At 39.4% G+C, this 20,622-nt stretch overlaps 4 protein-coding genes across 8 annotated transcripts in view; 3 read left to right on the top strand and 1 right to left on the bottom strand.

Annotated features, from left to right (window-relative positions):
* vav1 (vav guanine nucleotide exchange factor 1) overlaps window positions 1-3,773 on the top strand; it is an 18,357-nt gene extending 14,584 nt beyond the window's left edge. For 3 of the 5 annotated variants that reach the window (XM_084005836.1, XM_084005835.1, XM_084005838.1), the window contains 7 exons: window positions 791-856; window positions 1,126-1,157; window positions 2,025-2,135; window positions 2,722-2,809; window positions 2,925-3,054; window positions 3,300-3,451; window positions 3,559-3,773. In XM_084005836.1, coding sequence (XP_083861962.1) covers window positions 791-856; window positions 1,126-1,157; window positions 2,025-2,135; window positions 2,722-2,809; window positions 2,925-3,054; window positions 3,300-3,451; window positions 3,559-3,612 — 633 coding nt within the window. In that variant the 3' untranslated portion in view covers window positions 3,613-3,773. The remainder of the gene's footprint in view (window positions 1-790; window positions 857-1,125; window positions 1,158-2,024; window positions 2,136-2,721; window positions 2,810-2,924; window positions 3,055-3,299; window positions 3,452-3,558) is intronic. The other 2 variants (XM_084005839.1, XM_084005837.1) reach the window with 1 other exon arrangement.
* A 703-nt stretch (window positions 3,774-4,476) lies between these two features.
* Window positions 4,477-6,691, bottom strand: ubl5 (ubiquitin like 5). The gene is made up of 5 exons (XM_084005843.1): window positions 6,604-6,691; window positions 6,156-6,221; window positions 5,438-5,521; window positions 5,319-5,356; window positions 4,477-4,761 (listed from the first exon to the last, which is right to left on the bottom strand). Exons 2-5 carry the CDS (start codon window positions 6,209-6,211, stop codon window positions 4,718-4,720), a joined length of 222 nt encoding a protein of 73 aa, XP_083861969.1. The 5' UTR covers window positions 6,212-6,221; window positions 6,604-6,691; the 3' UTR covers window positions 4,477-4,717.
* Window positions 6,692-6,798: 107 nt separating this feature from the next.
* On the top strand, window positions 6,799-12,690 carry pin1 (peptidylprolyl cis/trans isomerase, NIMA-interacting 1). The gene is made up of 5 exons (XM_084005241.1): window positions 6,799-6,979; window positions 8,530-8,612; window positions 11,126-11,234; window positions 11,320-11,430; window positions 11,825-12,690. The coding sequence occupies exons 1-5, from the start codon at window positions 6,922-6,924 to the stop codon at window positions 11,932-11,934; spliced, it is 471 nt and encodes a 156-aa protein (XP_083861367.1). The 5' UTR covers window positions 6,799-6,921; the 3' UTR covers window positions 11,935-12,690.
* A 2,079-nt stretch (window positions 12,691-14,769) lies between these two features.
* LOC311010711 (perforin-1-like) lies at window positions 14,770-20,066 on the top strand. Its single transcript, XM_084005299.1, has 10 exons — window positions 14,770-14,826; window positions 15,929-16,203; window positions 16,280-16,359; window positions 16,472-16,517; window positions 16,749-16,891; window positions 17,379-17,517; window positions 17,601-17,681; window positions 18,273-18,763; window positions 18,848-18,941; window positions 19,290-20,066. Exons 2-10 carry the CDS (start codon window positions 15,931-15,933, stop codon window positions 19,497-19,499), a joined length of 1,557 nt encoding a protein of 518 aa, XP_083861425.1. The 5' UTR covers window positions 14,770-14,826; window positions 15,929-15,930; the 3' UTR covers window positions 19,500-20,066.
* Window positions 20,067-20,622: the final 556 nt, after the last annotated feature.

The raw sequence follows: 20,622 nt of genomic DNA, 5'->3' as shown, positions 1-20,622 counted from the left end.
AATGGCTGAATTCCATTTAGCTGCTTTGTGTTCAGGGTCCTGGTGTTGTGCATGTTGCCTCCCTGTTATACTGTCATGTTGTTGTTAGTAACACTTTTCCTATCATGACGATCATCATTATGTGATGTTTTTTATGGTAGCATGATAAAGCAGTTTAGATATGGGACTTTTTTTTGTTTAAAGTGCTTTTGCAAACTTCAAAAGTCTATATTTGAGATTTTTCCAACACAAAAAATAAGGAAAAGTGGACTCTGGGAAAACGTAGCAGCCTTTCAGGTCGTGGATGTCGTTTTAACGTAGACTGCTACATAAAAGTAACTAAGGGTTATTTAATTCCTCGTTATGATGATGATAAATCTCTGTCATGTTTCTCTGCAAGTTAATGTCAAACAAACACATCTAAAAGCTTAAGTCTTTGTAGTAAAAGGACTAAAGCATCCGAACACTGGCTTTGTACTTTAATCTGTCATACTGTTGAATTGGAGGAGCCGCAATATTTAATGAAGTCTTTTAATCTCAAAGAGTTCAAACAGCTCTTATTCATTTTTTTTCTTTATCCATAAATAATCACTTCAGTTGTTTCAAGCTTTGCCAGAGTTTGCTCATTAATCCCCGCGTCCCAAAGTGGCGTCATATCCGTCACATCTGCATCTGAGTCATCGGTTTCAGGGTGGTGGTTTGTTTGCGGCTCACTTATTCATGTCGATCCGATGATTCATCTGGATGTGGCAATGACTGCTTGGTCCACCCAGTGCGGCCGTGTGATTCGCTTGCTGTGTTTGTCACTCAGGGAAGGAATCTGACCGTCGGTCAAATGGGATGGTTCCCCTGCCAAAAGGTCCAGCCCTACGTCTCTGTGAGTACGATGCACGAGCCAAGCGAGCTCCTGAACACCACACACCCTCCAACAACACGAAAATGCCATAAAAATCTTCTTCTTCTTTTTTTTTTTGTTGCTAAAAAGCCAAAGTGACACCGTGTGTCTGCTTGCAAACATCGCAGACACAAACCACCACATCCCCGTAGTGAAACCTCACTGTGGCAGAAGTGAAATCCAGTTATTACCCTGATATCGCAGGCCTTTTGTTTTAAATCTAACCTCTGTGTCCCCTCACCCTTCCCCAGAAGCAGACCACAGACCTGTCTGACTTCAACTGGTGAGTACCAATAGGAACTAGATTACATCACTTGCTCACCAAACCCCCTGTTGTGTGCTGCAACACAGGAAGAAATAAAGCTATGAGGTGCGTAGCTTGAAAAAGCCGCTTATCGTCACGAAAACGGAACCAGGAAGTGAAACGTGCTTTTTAAAAGCAGCTTGGCAGACGGACTGTATCATTGTGACTCGTGGTTTTCTGTCTAAAGTCACCTTTCTACATGACATTCATGATAATAACAGTGACGTTTTAATTCTAGAGGACTCAAGTGCTGTAAATATTTATGAATATAATGAAAAAAACAACGTTATTGTCCTCAAAGTGAAAGATTTGAATGTTATTACTTTGGTGCCACCTAGTGGTATAATGAAGTGTGACACCCTGGAGTTCAACAAAAAGACTAAGTCGCCCGCATCATTTTTCTACAAACAAAAAACTTAAACCATCACAGTAATTGATGATGAAAGATTACTTCTGAAATAAAACTAAAAACCACACTAACATAGTTATAAGCAGATATAAGATGGTATTTGCTGACTAAACGTCTCGTGGGCACCTGGAAGTGGAGGCTGGTGTGTAAATAATGAATGATAATGCAGTAAAATACAGTTCCAGGAGAAGTTATGACTTCTGACAAATACTGTACATTATTAAGAACCTGAAAATGACCTAAAAGCTGCATATTATTACATTACAAACCATTTATTAATTGTTTGTATAATTAGAAATGCTAAATAAGGGCACTTAAAGTGTTTAAGTGATTTTAAAGCAGAACCTTTAATTGGCCTTGTGATATTCCGTCTTTCAAACCTTTTCGAGTGGAATAATAGTTAAATAATAAGGTTCTGATTCTCACTGTGCTTGAAGGTTTGCAGGGAACATGGACCGAAGCGCTGCCAAGAACCTGTTGATGTCCCGCTCTGATGGAACGTTCCTCGTCCGGCAGAAAGATGGAGGAGAGTTTGCCATCAGCATCAAGTAAGACAGATTAATTGTTTACTGTATTTCATTTTCTGTGAACACTGATTTGGTCATTTCCAGGTCAAACAAAGGCTAGATATGTCGATTAAAACGGGGATAAAGTTGTTTAAAAGGGGAATTTTCCATCGTAACAAGTTTCTAAAAGTCACTATTCTTTAAACTAATTCTGTTTCCGGCTTCTTAACTAAAAAGAGCTGCTTTTCTTTGTCTTAAATGACTTCAATCAATTAAACATCTTTGGGTTTTTCACTGTCACTCAGACAAAACAATCAATCCAAAGACGACGCTGACGAGATGCTGAATATCTATGAGCTGCTATCACTTCCTCTCAAAAACAGGAAAATAAATATTCTCCAACCAGGGATTACTACATTATGTATAAACCCATTCTCATATGAAATCACTCAGATATCAAACTAAACAATGCCTCACCATTTTTGTGTGTAATTAATAATTCTCTCTATAACTGAATTAAAAGATAAAATACCCAAAACACTGAACTTCCCCTTTTAATTTTGTTAATATCCGAGCACTTGCTTTACTCTTGTCTCTGTTATCCATAACCATCTTTCTACTTTTGCAGGTTCAACATGGACATCAGGCACATTAAGATCACGTCTTCTGAAGGCCTGTACCGCATCAATGACAAGAAAGCCTTCAAGGGTTTAATCGTAAGTCAAGACGAACCTCAACCTGCTAAAATATGACAAGTGACCATAATAAACACACTAACGTCCTGATGTCCGTCTCACATGAACCGACCGGCGGCGTTCTTCTTCCTGTTAGGAGATGATTCAGTTTTACCAGCAGAATTCGTTGAAGGAATATTTCAAGGACGTGGACACCACGCTGTGTACGCCTTACAAGCAACCAGAGCAGAGCAACTCGCCCAACAACACGCCACAAACCACACCAGGTACAGTTCACCTCCACTTCACTCCGTCATGATTCAAGAAATCATTTGGCAATTTGGGAAAAATACACACATTCTCTTTCTTGCCCAGAATGAAATGAGTAAAACTACACCAAAATCGAGATATGAGCGTGTTTTAGATCTTCTCATCAAAACTATGTGCAAGAAAGAGAATAAGGTCATTTCCCCAAAACGTTCCAACAATTGTTGGAAGCTCATCCGTGTTGTGACGTTGGCCGGTCTGACAGGAGGCAGCATGAGGAGCTTCGGCGTGGTGAGGGCCAGGTATGACTTCTCGGCCAGGGACCGCTCAGAGCTGTCGCTGCGGGAAGGAGACACCATCAAGATCCTCTCCAAGAAAGGTCACAGCGGCTGGTGGAAAGGAGAGGTGTACGGCCGGGTGAGGAATATGCAAACACACAACCCGCTGCTGTAGTGTGTGATTTAACTACTATTATCCACAGAGACACACATCCTCATCATTAAGGACTCCTGCTGTGTTTCCAGGTGGGGTTCTTCCCAGCCAACTATGTGGAGGAGGACTACTCCGACTACTGCTGACGCGGCTCCAGAGGGGGGCGTATAGACCCGTGCCGTTATGTGTGGATCTGCTTTCCATCCGTTGCATTAACCCGTCTGCACCAGTGTGTTTGAGAGAGAGATGCTGTTACTCGTGATCTAATGACTGTCCAGTGTTGTGAATAAAAGTTTTGTCCAGCTGATCTGATGAACGTCTGGTTCGGAACAAAGCGTGCACTCAAACTTTACATCCACACGTCATGGTTTAAAGTTTTCATTAAAAAAAAACAGTAGAAATACTCCTTTTACAAGTGAAGGTTCTGCAATCAAAATGCTACATAAAGACACCGTTAACGGTTTTGTATATTGATTTATGTTTTGAGTCCCGATACCAAAACCTACGCTTTGTGCATCGTTAGATATACCAGTGTTAAATTAATAAGCGATATTGACTTTTAACAGCTTTATATACCACCGAGTACCTCACAACGTATGCTTTATAAAGTGATTAAATCTTTTTTTATGAACATGTTAACACGTAACCCCAGTTGTCAGAAGTTTATTTCTATCTCTGAAATTTAGTAAAAACATAAAAAGTAGGAAGGTTTTAATGCTTGGGTATTTTACATCAGGGTTGTACTTGTTGTACTGCACAGTAATTGAGTAAATACACTCTTTGTACTTGCTTTCCACCAGTGAACTGTACACACCGTCATGTTACTTTTACTCAAAGTGCAAATCGTGTGCCATTTCTGTGATAAAACGTTAATACATTTGCATGCAGTAAAATGTATTAACATTCTAAAGTTGTGTGCTTTAAAAATATGTAAAGATCAGTATAATATTAGTTTGGAGAAATTAAGAGGCTACAGTTAATTACAAGACAACAATGACCAGCACTCAGCCTTGGAGGTAGGTAAATATACGCTTTTAATTCCAAAATATCAAAATAAAAACTGCGGAACATCATGTCTTTTACATTGGAGGCAAAAAAGATAAAAAGATAAAACTAAGATGATTGTTTTCTTCTCTGTAGATACCGCGCCTCGCTTTCAGCCGTGTTCTCTGATCATGGTGGATTCCGGCGATCAATCCAGTCCGTGTGTGTGTGCGTGTGCGTGTGTGTGTGTGTGTGTGTGTGTGTGTTCTACTGGTAGTACAGCTCCAAGTTCATCCCATCATGGATTTCATCTGCAGAGGTTGTGGTTAAGTGCTTAACACTTCAGGATAAAACAGTTCTGCTTTGTATAAGTTTACCATCATTAATATACATTAGAAAATTGCTGTTTTTATACAGTTCATTAATTACCACTGCTAAAATCCACAATATCACATCAGAACATTTTAGAAAAAAAATGTATTCTGACAATAATGTTATTTAAATGACCATTACTTCCAAGTATATTAAAAAGAGTAGTAATCAGTGGTTGTGGCATCTACTTATGCAAATCATGTCTCACAATACAAGGAAAGATAAACAAGGTAGGAAAATACTCTTTCCCCAATTGTTAGGACTCAGTAAGGGATTCACAATTAATTATTAGCGGGTTTGTTACCTGCTGCTGAATAACAACATTAGTGTTATTTTTCCAAAAGTGCAAGTTAAGCCAATAATTAAGTCTAATAACCTCGACAGATACAGTACCTCTACTTCTAGTATGAAAAGTAAGTTCTGTGAAAATATAAAAACCTACAGTACCGATCTAATGACAGTGAGAGAGCGGCTGCAAAGATTTAGAAAAGGATACAGTCACCCAGAGACACGTGGTCCTTAAATATGATATACCTGTGGGAACAAGAGGAGGAATATTTAGCTGCTGATAGACACAAAAACACTTGCAATCAGTATTCCAGACGAGCAACTTACCATTTCTTTAATACAATCTTGTCAAACCGCGTCCCCGTCTGGGCAGCGATGAGCTTCTTCAGATCTCCAATGGTGTCTTCAGAGCTGAAACGTGGTGGTTAAGGAAGCAGCAACGCCATGGCACAGAAAAACCAGACACACTCAAGACTATGGTTTAACTAACCCGGGTTAACATGACATAACTTTCTGTAAAGTGTCCTTGGGTTCCTTGAAAGGCACTATATAAGTAATTTATTATTATTATTATTATGGCTACAAAATCATCCTGTTACTGAGGCTTACAGCACATTATGGGAAGCTGTTTTTCAGTCACAGTAAACTCAATAGTTTGGGGCTTTAGAGTACTGGTGAGATAACACATGATATATGAATGTCATACAATGCATAGTTGTGTTTTTAGAATGTGCAGCTCAATCTATAATGAAAACAATCGTCACTTAAAGTGATTTAGCCATATTTCATATATTCTTACACACATTTACATGATTAAACTTCTGTTTAGACAAGTCCATTCATTTTGAAATCACTACCCACTTGCCTTACACAAATATATATTATTTCAAATATTATTTTACCCTTGATATACTATTATTTGAGCATCTCTATGACAACAACTACCTTGAAACTCGCCAACTCAAGCTGACTCCACGTGAGCCCAGCTCAACACACCTGGCAGGACTCATAATTCAGGATTATCTCTAGTTTCAGTGAAGGATACTTGCACTTGACCCGGACTTTCTTGCCCAGGCGATCGTTGCAAACCACCTCGATCATTTTCAGTTTTCTGTCAGCCGAAGAAAAAAAAGGGGGGGAACTTGTTAGCATAACATGTGTTACGAGTCGCTTTAAAAAAAAACGTTACCCACGTAATTTAGCACACTAGTCCGCATTCATGTAGCTAGTTAGAAATTAGGTGATGTACTTCATTCCCAGTGTGCTATATTAGAGAAACAGAGCCTGTAAAATCAGTTATTAGCCAGGTGGTGTTGTCTGATGCTAGCTAACATCAGCTAGCTGGAGCTCACAAACACGGCGGTCGTTATAAAGCGTACAGACCATGTGCATAGAGTTAACAAGTACACAAGCAAACCAACGTTTTAACCTTAAAAATGTCGACTACTGTGTTAATTCTACAGATAACGGTGTATTAAATGTTACACTCTTACCTGGTTATTCACTGCAAAATGACAAATATCCCCTTTCGATGATACACCGTGAACCCGCCCGTAAAGATGATTCGTTTCGCGTAATGAGACCTCTTAGCCAATCAAATAGAAATGACGAAGATTGACAGCGCACATTAGCCAATGACGGGACAGTGTCAAAAAAAGGCGGACCCGATCGCTCAAAACAACTCGTACCGTAAACACGTTGCTAAGTGTCGTACATCGCTCTAGTAGCTGCGGCCCAAACTGTCACACACGGTAGCTTCATTGAAATTAAATTTTAAACCGCGGCTGCAGGAAATAAAAATAGTAATAATAATGGCAGACGAGGAGAAGTTACCCGCTGGATGGGAGAAAAGAATGAGCCGCAGTTCAGGTAAATGAAACGGAAGGGTTGAATGTGCTAGCTAGCTAAAGCTAAATGGCATTGTAACGTAGTAGAAGTTAGCTTACGAGCTAGCAGCGCCTAGCATCGTGGTTTTAGTGTTGAAACGAGGTAGATGGGAGTTTAAATGTCATGGTGATATGCTGAAACCAGTGATGGGTAATTGGTCTTATTGGGGCATTTTGTTAAATGTGCTGTTTTGGTGTTCTTTTGCTGCTTCGCACCAGAGCTCATCCATTCAACCTAGCTACTGCAGGGCCCTGCATGACGTCATTATGCCCCAGCGCCTCACCTGCAGACCGCACGAGCCTCAGCAGGGTTTTTTTTAAACTTCGTAAATGTTTTATAGTTTACTTTGCTCTCACTCAGCTTGGGCTGCAGCACAACAGTAGAGGAAGAAGTATTCAGTACTTACTTTAAAGTACTTCTACCGAGCTGTGGAAATACTCCAAATACTCAAAACTCTACTAGACCCTACATGTATATATCACAATGTCTCATAGCTCATATTGTATCATAATATACCACATTATATTTTGCACTATGTTGTATTTTTTCAATGCAGACAAACACTGACTACTCGTATCATTTATTAGCCAGGTCCACACTGCATAGACATATTTACTGCTGCTGTAAATCACACCACTGTCATTTTATCATTGTGTCCAAATGCCCTGGTTTCTATTTCTATTATATTCTTATTTTATGTTGCTTTCTGCGTAGTCATCTGTATTTATTTCTATCTTTGTACTGCTGCTGAACAAAAGTATTCATTGTGCAGTAAAGTGGTCCCTGATAGTGTTTTTTTTTTATTATTATTATTATTATTATTATTATTATGTGACATTTCTGGATTAATACTGCTGCTGTAGATGTTTACAGTTCTAATTTTAACTGCTGTTTGGTAGTTTGATCTACAGACGTCCAACATATTCTAAAAGATCATCATCTGTTTGTAGCATCACTGTCCTGTGAGAACCACGTATCTCTTTAAAAGTCATCTTTCATGAGCTCTGAAAAACAGCCCTGTTTTCAACTTTGTGACGATGCATTTTCCAGCTGATCCCAGAGGCTTTTTAAATCGTTTATTTAGCTTACGAAGCAGGGGATTTATCCCACCACACAAAGGAATTCTTCATCTTTCAGTACATCACAAACATTCAAAATCAACACATCTGGAGATGCATGGTTTTGAACATTCCCCTTGAATTTGTACTTCAGCATACTTGGTTACATTTCACTACTGCTGCACAATATGGCTTATCTCCAAAGATGCAGCTAAAAAAAAAGCGTGAATCATTGACTTTGGGCTGATTCTGATACCTCAGCTCTATGGCGCTCACAGCTGATCATGGCATTGTGGCGGAAGCTTAGCGTTGACCCTCCAGATCCACCTCAGGACAACACTGTGAGCTGCCTGCTCAGCAGTTGCTATGCCTTTTCTAATGTTGTGTCTTTCTTTGGCTTTTTCTGCTGCATGCATTTGTAAAAAAAAAAAAACATGAACTCCGCCTTATTGACCTTCACTTTTTGTCCTCCAGGCAAAGTGTACTACTTCAACCACATCACCAATGCCAGCCAGTGGGAACGTCCAGTGGGCGATGGCCACGGAGAGCCAGACAAGGTTATTATGTGTAATTTTTAAAATTATAATCACAATAAACTTTTATTGAAGAGCACTTTTCATAATGAGAGTCACAACGTTGTGTACAATATAAAATAAGACTTAATTAGTAAAGTGATGATCATAATTAGTGATGGGTGGAGGAGGCCTCATGGAGCTTTAGTGAAACAGTGACATCTGGTGGTTTGCGGAAATAATAATTCTGTGGTTTCAGTCACATCTTTAAAAGACTGCATTTTATTTATTTGACACTATATTATATATATACTATATTATATTCCAGACGTGCTGCAGTGTACACACATTTTTGTGCAATGTCCTGGATTAGAATAATAAATAATAATGATGAAATAATTAGTCAATGTGTTGTCCAAAAAGCCACATATCTTTGTTGATTTGAAGTATTTTTGCATCTTATTGGTGTGTGCTTTTCCTTCAGAGTCGATACTGAGGCTCCAACATACGAGTATCGTCCACACATGCCAATTTATAACGAGGAACCAAAACTCTAGATGCTTTGTCGAATATGCATAACATTTTTCCTGTTCCACACTTGCGGCCTGTGATACCGATACAGCTTGTTGCATTTCTTTGATGAGGAAGTTGGTAGCAAACCTGTTGATCGCATCTTTATTGTAAACGGTGGAATTAACCGCTCCTCGTTATCAGAAACGCTGCGCTCACATGTCAAACGCAGAAAACAGGAAGTGATAAAAGCAGCGTGGGGACATTCAGGGCAGTTGCATTAATTTTAGGTTTTGTCTTTTGTATATACCAGGACTGAAGTATTTGAAGTAATTGTGACTTTTTTTTCCTTCTCAGACCAATATTATTTTATTTTCTATACGAACCCTCTGCCTTTTTTTGCTGTTGTTGTTGTTGTTGTTTTTTTATCAGTCAGTTGCGGATCAGGATTCAAACCCAGGTCACTTCTAACATGGCTAGTTGCTAACATCTATTAATTTACCATATGCTTGTGTATCTGATATTTATAATACTTAGAACTGCATTTAACATTGATTTTCATTATTAATTCATCAGTTTGTCTGTTGTTTTTCTTTGATAAGTCTCTTTGTTTGATAGGCGATAATATAAATCAATATAAAAATGTTTCCATAATAATTCCCCGAAGACGACATCCAGCACTTATCTGGTAGCATTTTATCCTCCAGTGCGGATGCTCTACGAGCATCGTCGGGTTTCCTACAAAAGGAGGTGTTTTTCATGGACGTAGAGCATCTTTTACTCCAGTTAGACTTTTCCTTTCCCATCGATGACTTTAATGACATGAACCATATTCTGTTCAAGTGTTCTATTAGACAGTGAGTCAGCACATTCCAGGACTGAAGCAGCTCAATGGAATCCCGCTGTCATTTACCTAATTATTTACTGTGCATTTCCTCCTGTGACACATCGACGTGTCTTTTGTTTAAAAGACATTTTTTTAGGCAATGGCAGAACAAACAGTGAGGCGCATGTCTGCCTCGCCTCCAGAGGGAGTTAATCTATATATAATTTGTTTGTTGAATTTGAGATTCAACACAAACTCCCCAATGAAAGTGACCTTTAAACTAGAGATGTTCCGATACCATTTTTCCCTCCCGATACCGATTCCGATACTCGTGCTGTGGGGTATCGGCCGGTACCGATACAGATACCAGTGTGTTTTTTTTTTTTTTTAAAAGAAGAAGAAAAAGATCATACCACGCCTGCATGATTATCATTGTGTTCAGGCCTGGCTCAGGTTAAACCCTTTGTAAAACATGAATGAAAACAGCAAATGGAAGCCATTTATTTTTAAATAGAACAGTACAAAACAGTAGTGCAACAGCAACTTAACTAAATAAATATAGGAATAATTATTAAAAATAATTAACTAACCCTAAAATCAGCAGCTGACGATGGCAGCACAGCGCAACTGTTTTAAGAGTGGCGAAGAAGAACTGTGTCAAAGCTAACGGAGCTAACCAGTAAATAAATTCCTATTTCTAATAAATTACGTGGTATCGGATCGGTGACTGGACTCTAGTACTCGCCGAAACATTTCCGATACTGGAATCGGAACAACTCTACTTAAACTTGGCACCCGGGGCTCGACTATATCACTCCACAACTCTTTCTTAGACTTCAGGTAAACAGAATTCAGGCATTTCGGATTGGCAGCTACACCTGTTTATAACAGCGGAGCTCCACAGGGCCACGTGCTTGGCCCCCTCCCGTTCACGCTGTATGACTTCTACCTCCCGACATGAAGAAGAACTCTTGGGAAGTTTGCAGATGACACTATCTATGGTATTTGAATGTGCAGGAGCACTCTGCATCGTTTCGCACACAGTTTATCACTTTATAAACAGCCACGTACTTTAATAAGAGTGCTAATTAATACTATTTTTATAATCTATAAGACGTGTCTTATTAGAAAGTGGTGACTTCTCTAAGAGGGGAAGAAAACAAAGAGTCTTATTGGTTCTGGGGTGATTTGACACTGACCAGTTTGTTTTTTTTTCTCCCAGGTTCGCTGCTCTCACCTCCTGGTGAAGCATAATCAGTCACGTCGTCCATCTTCTTGGCGGGAACAAAATATCACGCGAACTAAAGACGAGGCCCTGGAACTCATTCAGAGTACGTAAGGCATCTGGGAAAGGGGGGTTGGGGGGGGGTCTAATCAGGGCATTTGCATTGTTCCTTATGTATCTGTTCTGTGCAGAGTACATAGAAGACATCAAGTCTGGAGAGGAGAAGTTCGAGTCCTTGGCCTCTCAGCTCAGTGACTGCAGCTCAGCAAAGAACGGTGGAGATCTGGGATTATTTGGCAGAGGTACGTAAAATATATCATACTATATGCTAATATTTAGCCGGACAACATGGATAAACATGTCTGCATAAGTGAACATAACTTTTTTTTTTATTCAGATAAAATAAAGATGAGGTACAGACGCTAAGAAGAAGTCTGGGGAATGTGTATTGATCCGCAGCTGTAAATAGTCCCCAACAAATAGTCCGTTTCTTTATGTGTGAGAAGTGTTTGCTAAAACTACACTGACCAGCTGTTTTGAGAGAAATGATTTAGCTCCTTTTAAAAATGAAACTATAAACCAGTGGTGCTTTTTTAAAGATTTACGTCTTCAGTAGGAACAAATGGGCTTAGTTGTTCTTTTTTGGCCTGGATGATCATGAAATGTTTTTTTGATAAATAAAACAATCTCTTTCAGGTCAAATGCAGAAGCCTTTTGAAGACGCTTCCTTTGCTCTCAAAGTGGGAGACATGAGCGGCCCTGTTTTTACTGACTCTGGAGTCCACATCATCTTACGTACTGGCTGAAGGGAAATGCCACACACCGTACTTTCCTCTTAATTCTCACACACACACACACACACACACCCAACCAGACCTGAATCATGACACACTGATTTATGACACACGCTCATGGGCTGAATCACATTAGCTTAATGGGATCATTCTGTTCCAAGCACTATTGAACATGTACCAGTTATGTAACCACACTGAACATCGAGGAGTATCGCAGAATTATTCCCGTACAACCTCAAGCTTTTATTAACCGCCGGCGATGCCGTTCTGTAAAAAAAAAAACACGAGTGCCTGTGACTCTGTCGGAGTGAGGGTCGCCGTGGAAACAGTTTCACACGATGTGCAAAAGTCTGAGAATGCGTCTGTATGTGCATGTCTTCAAAAACGACCATTTCCTGTATGTTTTCCTGTCATTTTTTTTTCCATTTCTGCTGCTACGTGTGCCAAAGCAGTTTCCTCCATCTTGGTTTGGAAAATGGATTCACAAGATGTTTAAATTTGACTTCCCTCGGCCGCCGCAGACCCCCGCAGTCCTGGAAACATAGATTTATTGTCCTTTGCACATATCCAAGAACATACAGTCCTTTTTTGTTGTTTTCGTGAAAAGTGCATGTTTCCTTCCTCTAGGATATGCAAACATGGCACACGTTGAAAACTTCCAGGTTTTATCAATCAGCTTTTAAAAGCACCAACATTCAGATGAACTGTGACGCCGTCATTGATTGGAGTTTTTCTTGCATCAATTAAAAAAAATATCTGTTTTGTAAATCTCGTGTTTTTTGGAGTTTATTTAGCAACTTTTTTGCACCAAGTCTTATTATAAACGACTTAATTTTAAGTAAAATCAACTTTTTATGCGGGAGATCAAGCAAAAAATCAAGTACTTTGAAATGATTTAGCCAAATATTCTGTTGTATTTGTACTTGAGGATATATAATTATTGCAAACCACCTCCAGTTTGTATCAATATGTTTTAATAGCACTTATTATTTCAGCATTGTAGTAATGAGAGACCTTCTGATGATCAGGTTAGCCTGGGATCATTTAGGCCTGGTATGGTGCAACAGAACAGCTGTGGTCTTACTCCTGGCGAGCTTCCCGTGGCTCCGCCCACTTTGTAATTATACTGGAACAGAGTAAATATAACAAAATAATTGCCCGGTGTCTGGGTGTGACTAAACAATGGCTGACGTCAACACATGTTAAGGAAAAATGCACAATTGCAAACAACATTTTAACGAATGCCGATCAACTCAAAACAACTCCACGTAAAGATAGAAACTTAATTGTTAATATCACAGATTAAGTTATGCTACATTTACAGCTGCTCAGATGTATTTTTTTCACTGACATGCAGGTTACAACTCTGAATAATGTGATTATCATTATCCTTCAAAATGTAAAGATTAGTCACTGCCGGCTGGGAGGTTTTATTATTTATTGTTGTGTGATCAATTTGTCATAATTTGAATAAGTTATAGACTGCTCATCGTTTACATTTTAAATGTGCAGAGAGAGGAAGCCTGCATACCAGCTGGATCAGCACTGAGAACGTCCTGGAAAATGAGAGCAGGAACCCGGCTTTCCTATAATTAGTTGCAATATTCTTTACACACTTTTGCCAATGTTCTTGTTTTTATTTAAACTGGAAGAAAGATGAAGATTAATCTCAATGAGAGCCTTTTAATAAACATATTTAAAGAAAAAAATAATAATTCAACAAAGCTCCAGACGTGACGGATAACAAAAAAACACCCCAAGATTTCTAGCTTGCTCTCTGCAGTACAAACTCAAAGGGACTCAAGCTGTTTAATTGAGACCCGATGACCATCATTTATCATTAAATCACTGAACAGCAAACACTTAACTTTGTGGACACAAACGCATTTATATTGGAATATCGTGAGTCAGAGCCTAACCGACTACACTAGAGGTGTAACCATTCATTCAATTAATCGATGAATCGATCGTCAGTCCTATAGATTCTACTAAATCCATCTGCTAAAATAAATAAATAGAATGAATCGTTTTGGCTTCACCAATAATCAATATAAATGGGTTTAATCGTATGAATCGTGATTCTTACTTATGATTAATGTTTTAATACGTTTAAGACACTCTCCCCTGCCAGCATGTAGTCTACTGAAAAATGTTAAAAATAACCGAGCATATTTTAATTACATTTTTGTATTCAGCATAAAATATGATGCAGGTTTACATTTTTATAGAATAAATATGTTAAATAAGTAATTCTGTGGTTATTTTTTCACCTTTCAGAAGAATACAGATAGTCTCACTTGCATTATTGCATGTTTATTTCATGGATATAGAATTTTGGTTACAAGTTACTGAATGGAATCGTGGTTTACAGAATCAAATCGAATCGTTCCAAAAAAAAAAAATGTCCTTGAATCGAATCACCAACTACTGTATCGTTAATCGAATCGCTGTGAAGCCAAAGTTTCCTTAAATGGGAGGTTTAAAGATGGAAAGACACAATTTCAGCCTCCGAAATGGTAGAAACCTGTAAAAAAACAACACTGATATGGTAAACCACGAAGGTATGATTCAGCTACATAACAAGAAAGTCACATCCTTCTGAAGAAGAGTTGGAGAAATGAGCTTTTTATTCTTCCTTATGAAGCTTTTGTCCATTCCCGGAAGCCCTAAATCCTTTTATAATGCCGTCCAGCAGCATCATAATGACTCAGGTGAGGTTAATAATGACCCTGGTAATTATAAAAACATTAAGGCTGTCCTGCCTTAATTATTTGAACACTGGTGTAATTATCTGGATTGTTATGGGTTGCTAATAAGCATAAATGCACTTCTTTGCTGTCACACTTGACATTCGAACCACGTCTCGGCCTGATATTCTCTCCTCATCCGCCGAGACCTGACCAGGTAATGACTTCTTTTTGTTATCATGACTATTTGGAATAATTCTTGACGGACTGAATATTTAAAGGATCAGGATCCTCTTGGTTAAAAATATATGTATAAACGGTTTGTTAATCAAATGTTTTTCCAATTAACTTTCACTGCTCTCAAACAAATGGCCTTTATATGTATGGCTAAATGGGATTAAGTGGGGACTTTAGTCACACATTGTAGTGGTAAATGTTTTAAAATGATCATTAGTGTAATGCATGTGGAGATAATAGCTGTGGCTGAATTGGCCCAGCATTAACTTTTTAAATTGCATCACAAATACGGATGCATTTACTAAGTCATTTTTAATTAACCTCATCTCAGGCCACTGACGATGTCCCAGAAATAGGACTTTTTAGATTTTCATGTTATCAAAAAATGACGCAAAATAAATGGTGAGGATCAGAGAAAATGTCACATTCCCAAATGTTTCTAATGAGACGAGAGGAGCTGTTAATGAGAGGCTAAACAGCACTCTAGACACAGAAAAGATGGCCTCCCTGTGAATGTATTGTTTTTATGTTTTTATTGTTGTTTGTTGTTTTGAAGAGAACCACAATGGAAATAATCCTTAGAGCTTTATTGTGTTTTTATCCTCGGTGATGATGGTTAAGTGCTTTTGTGCTTTTTTCTGTGCGTCCACCAAATAAAATCAATCAATCAATCAAAGATGCATCATACTAAAATTGTAGTAGCTGTTTGTCAAAACAAATAAAAGTGGTTTATTGAACCAGAAAGCAACAAACAAAGAACAAAGAAAATTCCCGTGCCTCTTGCCCACCCAGGTGCATGCTGGTCCCTTACCGACAGCCTACCTATATAATTTCAGGTGCCCCCCTAACCTAAACAAGAAACACCTAAACTAAACAAATAATAAACTAGAATACTAATAGAAATCTAATCATAATGAAATCAAATGAATGAATTCAGAATAATCAAAACTAAACAGAATACTAAACTAAACTAACAATAAATAAATAGCTCCAACAAAAGCTTTCAATGTGATAAAAGCTCAAATTGAATAAGAACTTGATTGATAAATGACACTGATTTCCTTCCTCCCCTGCCCCTCCAGTCATGCTCTCCTTCTCAACCCCGCCCCTTCTCCTCCTGCTGAGTCTCCTGCTCCTCCTGTCCCTCCACTCCTCCGTCCTCGGCTGCCAGACCGGGACCCGCAGCCAGTGCCGGGCCGCCCCCTTTGTGCCGGGCCACAACCTGGTGGGGGAGGGCTTCGACGCCGTCACCCTGCAGCGAAAGGGCGCCTACGTGATCAACGTGAGGACCTACCTGAACCGGAGAGGCACCTGCACTCTGTGCCGCAACCCTCTGCAAGGCAACCGGCTGCAGAAGGTAATTTACATTTCTTTTAAAAAAAAATGTCTCGGTACCTGAAGGCAACCTTAGATCTGATCTCATTGGTTTCCAGCTGCCCGGCTCTGCGTTGGACTGGCGAGCGTTCAGCCGCTGTAACTTTCAGCGGGACAACAGTCAACACACCTCTGCCAGGTATTCATACGTTCAGAGTTTAGATTCCTGAGGTTTTGGTGGAAAAATCATCATCATTGAATGTGAAATTAGAGAGACGTTATAATCTATTTCCTGGAAACTGTGTTCACAGCTCACTGATTACGAGATACACCGCCCAGGAAAGTAATGGATGGAAGGTAAGACACATCATCACTCAGACATATTTGGTCATAAGGTGTGAAAAAATGATGGTCTGATGAGATCTCGGAGCACATTTCTTGAGCGTTCGTATAAATATGATTGTTGAACCATTACCATGCTTCAAAGTATGAGACCTCATGGTAAACTCACCTCATGATGATGTAATTTAGTACCATTTGTGTGTTCTTGGAACATCGAACAGCTCACACACTTCCTGTTTCGAACAGATTGGCCTGGCTTTCGGTCGGTTGGCTAATTTGAAACTGGACCTGGCGGGAACGAAGTCCGCTGCGTTTAAATTTGCTTCGGCCCGGAGCAGAGAGGACCGTTACACCTTCAGCACCCACAAGGTGACCTGCAGCCACTACAGGTAGGGTGACATCACCTCACTGGGCCGTCTCAGTAACTGAATGTAAAGGAGGACTGAGCTGAATTGTTGTTCTATGGAGTGAAAAAGATTTAGCATTCTGAACTCACAGCACAATATTTCCTCTTTTTTCCATATTCACTGTAACATATAGGCCTGGGTTTTGTAAGAAATATGCCTTTTTCAAGCTGCTTAGATGGTTTCTTTGGAAATCTGTAGTTCACATTCTGTGCTTAAAGTTAAAAAGCTGCTATTAAACATTAGTATTTTAATTTAAATACTTCCTTTGTGTTGATTCTACATCAATTCCATCATTTTACATTTAAATATCTATTATTAAATACTTTATTCTTAAGAAGAAAGAAAGCGATTCATTGCGATAAATCACGGCAAATTGTGTGATTAATGAGTTCATTTTTTTTAATCGATTGACAGCACTCATTATTTTTATATTGGCAGTCAATCAACCGGTCTGACTTGGTGTGTTCAGGTACCGCGTGTCGAGCCGGCCGCCCATCAGCGCTGAGTTCCGCAGGGATTTGGGGCGCCTGCCGTATATATACAGCCCCGCCACCCGGGCCCAGTTCAGACGCTTCATCAACATCTACGGCACTCATTACATCCGCCAGGTTCAAATCCACTCAGTTTTTCTCAGTTCGCAGGAATAAAATGATTTTATTTTCTCTCTCAACAACATTGTGCTTTATTTCAGGTTTACCTCGGGGGGCGACTCCAGCGAATCACGGCTTCACGAACCTGTTTGTCATCACTGAATGGTCTCTCGACATATCAGGTACACGACACCTACGATTATGTATTTATTTTAAATTAAAAACACCAGTGAGTCTCAGCACCACCTTTAAGAAGCATTGAGTGTGTATGATTTTGGCGCCATCTAGTGGTGGAGTTGAATATTGCAACCAACTGAAACTGAAAATGCGGGAGAGCTTGGTTTGTCCATTCTGCTCAGTGACGACTTGCTCTATGTAGATTTAAACGACTCATTCTAAGATAATGAACATTATTTTCAGGTGATTAACACAATAATGATACTTTTAAGTTAATAATAATCAGTATTGATATCAGAAATTCAAGCCCAGAATTAAATTATTACCCTATCAAAACCAAATTTTGCAGCATCGACAACCTCAAACACAACAATTCTTATTTTCAGGTGATTAAAATAATAATGATACTTTAAAGTTTATAATAATCAGTATTGATATGAGAAATTCTAGCCCAGAATTACTTACCGTATCAAAACCAAATATTGCAACATCGGCAAACACAATGATTGTTATTCCCAGGTGATTAACACTAATGATTATGATATCAAACACAGTTCTACATATAAATACGTCTTCTCTTCCCCGTTGTTCTGCAGGTGCACTCCTGCTTGACGCAGGGTCTCTCTTTCAGCCTCGGACTCTCCGGCTCGTTGAACAGGAGGACTTGCAACAAAGTCCTGAGCAACCGGGACACCACCACCTCCTACCGGTCCGGTCTCCACAGACACCAGACCGAGGTGGTCGGAGGCCGGGGCTGGTCAGGTGAGTTCTCTCTGGGCCGCAGAGACTCCCTGGGCTACCGCCGGTGGCTGAACACCCTCAAGGATCACCCCGATCTGGTCCGGTATTCCCTGAGACCTCTGCACGAGCTTCTGCCATGCTACAACCAGAAGAGGAGCCTGAAGAGCGCCATTCAAGATTACATCAGAGAAAACGGCGTCAGGAAGCAGCCAGCACCGCGGCGCTGCTACGGTCAGTCCAACCTGGATCTGAACTGCTGTCCCAAACAGGCCTGGAGGGGGAAACTGGTGGTGACCATCATCCGGGGCTGGCGTCTGAGAGGAGATCTGTTTGGCAAGACCGAGGGGTACGTAGAGGACAGGGGGACACCTGGATCACCATCCGTCACGGACAAATGTCAACCAGTTTCCTGTTTTATCCAATTCCACAGGTACGCAAAGCTTCGGTTCGGCCGGATCGCACGCAGGACTCGTGTGATCAAGTCAAACAGCCCGAGGTGGAACGCTCGTTATAATCTGGGCAAGGTCGGTCAACATTCTTATCGTCTTGGTTATTATTTGTTTGCCCATAAAGTTGGACTATTTTGGTTTTTCAGACACAGTTATTCCCATTTAAATGCATCAGTAGTCACTTTAGACCAGGTGTAATGATTTACATCATGTTTCAATGAATTCTATTCAACCAATAGGATTGATGATTTAATGTGCAAGAAGCAACAGCCAAGGCAAAGCATCATGGGAGACAGAAAGAAAAAGGATCCAAAATGAATACTTTAAGCAGACGACTTTTCATCCACATAGTGTTGACAGATTGATTGTGTGATGGATATACTTGTTTTTTTATTAATTATAAATGTTATTTTATGTATGAAGGTGGACACACACCTGCGCTTGACGGTGGAGGTCTGGGACAAGGATTTGAGATACGACGACCGCCTGGTATCGTGTTCGGTCCCGGTGAGCCGCGGGACGCGGACGCACACCTGCACCTCCAGGAAAGGGCGCTTCCAATTCAAGTACACTCTGACCTGCGACAACCACCTCACTGGAGACAAGTGCCACCAGTACAAACCTACCCGATAGGGGGGGGAGTGCTCGCTCTCTTTAAGTTCTCTCTGCACATTTGAAACGGGGGTCAAATTAGAGACATAATTACATTATGAATGTGAGTTAAAAAGGAAAACTGAATCCTGCACCTGTTTTTACATTACTTGGCACTTTAACCGTTGAGATTCTGTGTTTGCTGTCTGCTATACGATGATTTACTAAATTATAATGATTCACTGATTTAGAATGAGAGGCATTTAAAATGTGTCCAATTTGTGAAGTTATATAAATATTGCACCACGTTTGTGTGTTGCATCCGACTAGAGTCGTGGTGTAAAATGGTATTGCATCTGTGTGCTTATATTTAACCCTCCTCTCTTGCCGTAGTTATTTGCTTCACTTTTCACTTCTGGTAGCTTTTGAGGTCCTGTAGGTAGGATGTCAAAGTCTGCTTTGATGTTTTATTTTGTGTGTTTTCTGTTTTAGTTTGACATGCGGGAATATATGCTAATCACGAATGGCATTTCTAAGGTTAACATTAATGCTTGAATTGCCATATCTTTTATGTTTCCACAGTTTTACCAAAAAAGGAAGGATTCTAAATAAAAGCGCTTCACTTGACTCCGGTGTCCTGAGTCTTTATTTCAAGGATGGAACGTTTAGATATTTACAAAGCTTACAAAGCCAGAGCTGAACAAACATCTGTACGTTTTAAAAAATGCAATATATAAAAATACATAAAAGTCAATGGAAGAAAATACAAAACAGGGACAAAATAATTATTCCAATGATTAAAGCTTAATATAACATTATCACTATGGAAGCCCAATTCTGCCACTGTCAGAAAAAAAGAACTATTTCAAAATGATGATAAATTGCTCAACAGAATGAGAAACATCACTAATTTGAGAATGTTTCTCAATATTTGAGAACATTTCTTGTGATTTTGAGACAAAAAAATATATTTTTGCGAGTTTCTCATTATTTTTAGGTAAGTCAATATTTTTGACATTATAAATCATTATTTTGAGAAAGTTTCCCATTACTTTGAGATACTGTGTCATTATTTTAAAATGTATTTTGAGAGTTTCTCATTACTTTGAGAAAGTTTCTCATTATTTTAAGATAAGTCAATATTTTGACATTATAAATCATTATT

This window comes from Eutrigla gurnardus, assembly GCF_963514095.1.
Source record: "Eutrigla gurnardus genome assembly, chromosome: 3".
NCBI classification, from domain to species: domain Eukaryota; kingdom Metazoa; phylum Chordata; class Actinopteri; order Perciformes; family Triglidae; genus Eutrigla; species Eutrigla gurnardus.
Note: the sequence above shows the minus strand (reverse complement) of the source record. Positions and strands in the feature narration are given on the sequence as shown.

Coding starts and splice junctions, on each gene's coding strand:
- pin1 (XM_084005241.1), top strand. CDS start 6,922: ATGGCAGACGAGGAGAAGTTACCCGCTGGATGGGAGAAAAGAATGAGC. Junction 8,613..11,125: donor GCCACGGAGAGCCAGACAAG/GTTATTATGTGT, acceptor TTTTTCTCCCAG/GTTCGCTGCTCTCACCTCCT. Junction 11,235..11,319: donor GGCCCTGGAACTCATTCAGA/GTACGTAAGGCA, acceptor TGTTCTGTGCAG/AGTACATAGAAGACATCAAG.
- LOC311010711 (XM_084005299.1), top strand. CDS start 15,931: ATGCTCTCCTTCTCAACCCCGCCCCTTCTCCTCCTGCTGAGTCTCCTG. Junction 16,518..16,748: donor AGGAAAGTAATGGATGGAAG/GTAAGACACATC, acceptor TGTTTCGAACAG/ATTGGCCTGGCTTTCGGTCG. Junction 18,764..18,847: donor CTGTTTGGCAAGACCGAGGG/GTACGTAGAGGA, acceptor CCAATTCCACAG/GTACGCAAAGCTTCGGTTCG.
- ubl5 (XM_084005843.1), bottom strand. CDS start 6,211: ATGATCGAGGTGGTTTGCAACGATCGCCTGGGCAAGAAAGTCCGGGTC. Junction 5,357..5,437: donor AAGATTGTATTAAAGAAATG/GTAAGTTGCTCG, acceptor TTGTTCCCACAG/GTATATCATATTTAAGGACC. Junction 4,762..5,318: donor CCACGTGTCTCTGGGTGACT/GTATCCTTTTCT, acceptor CAACCTCTGCAG/ATGAAATCCATGATGGGATG.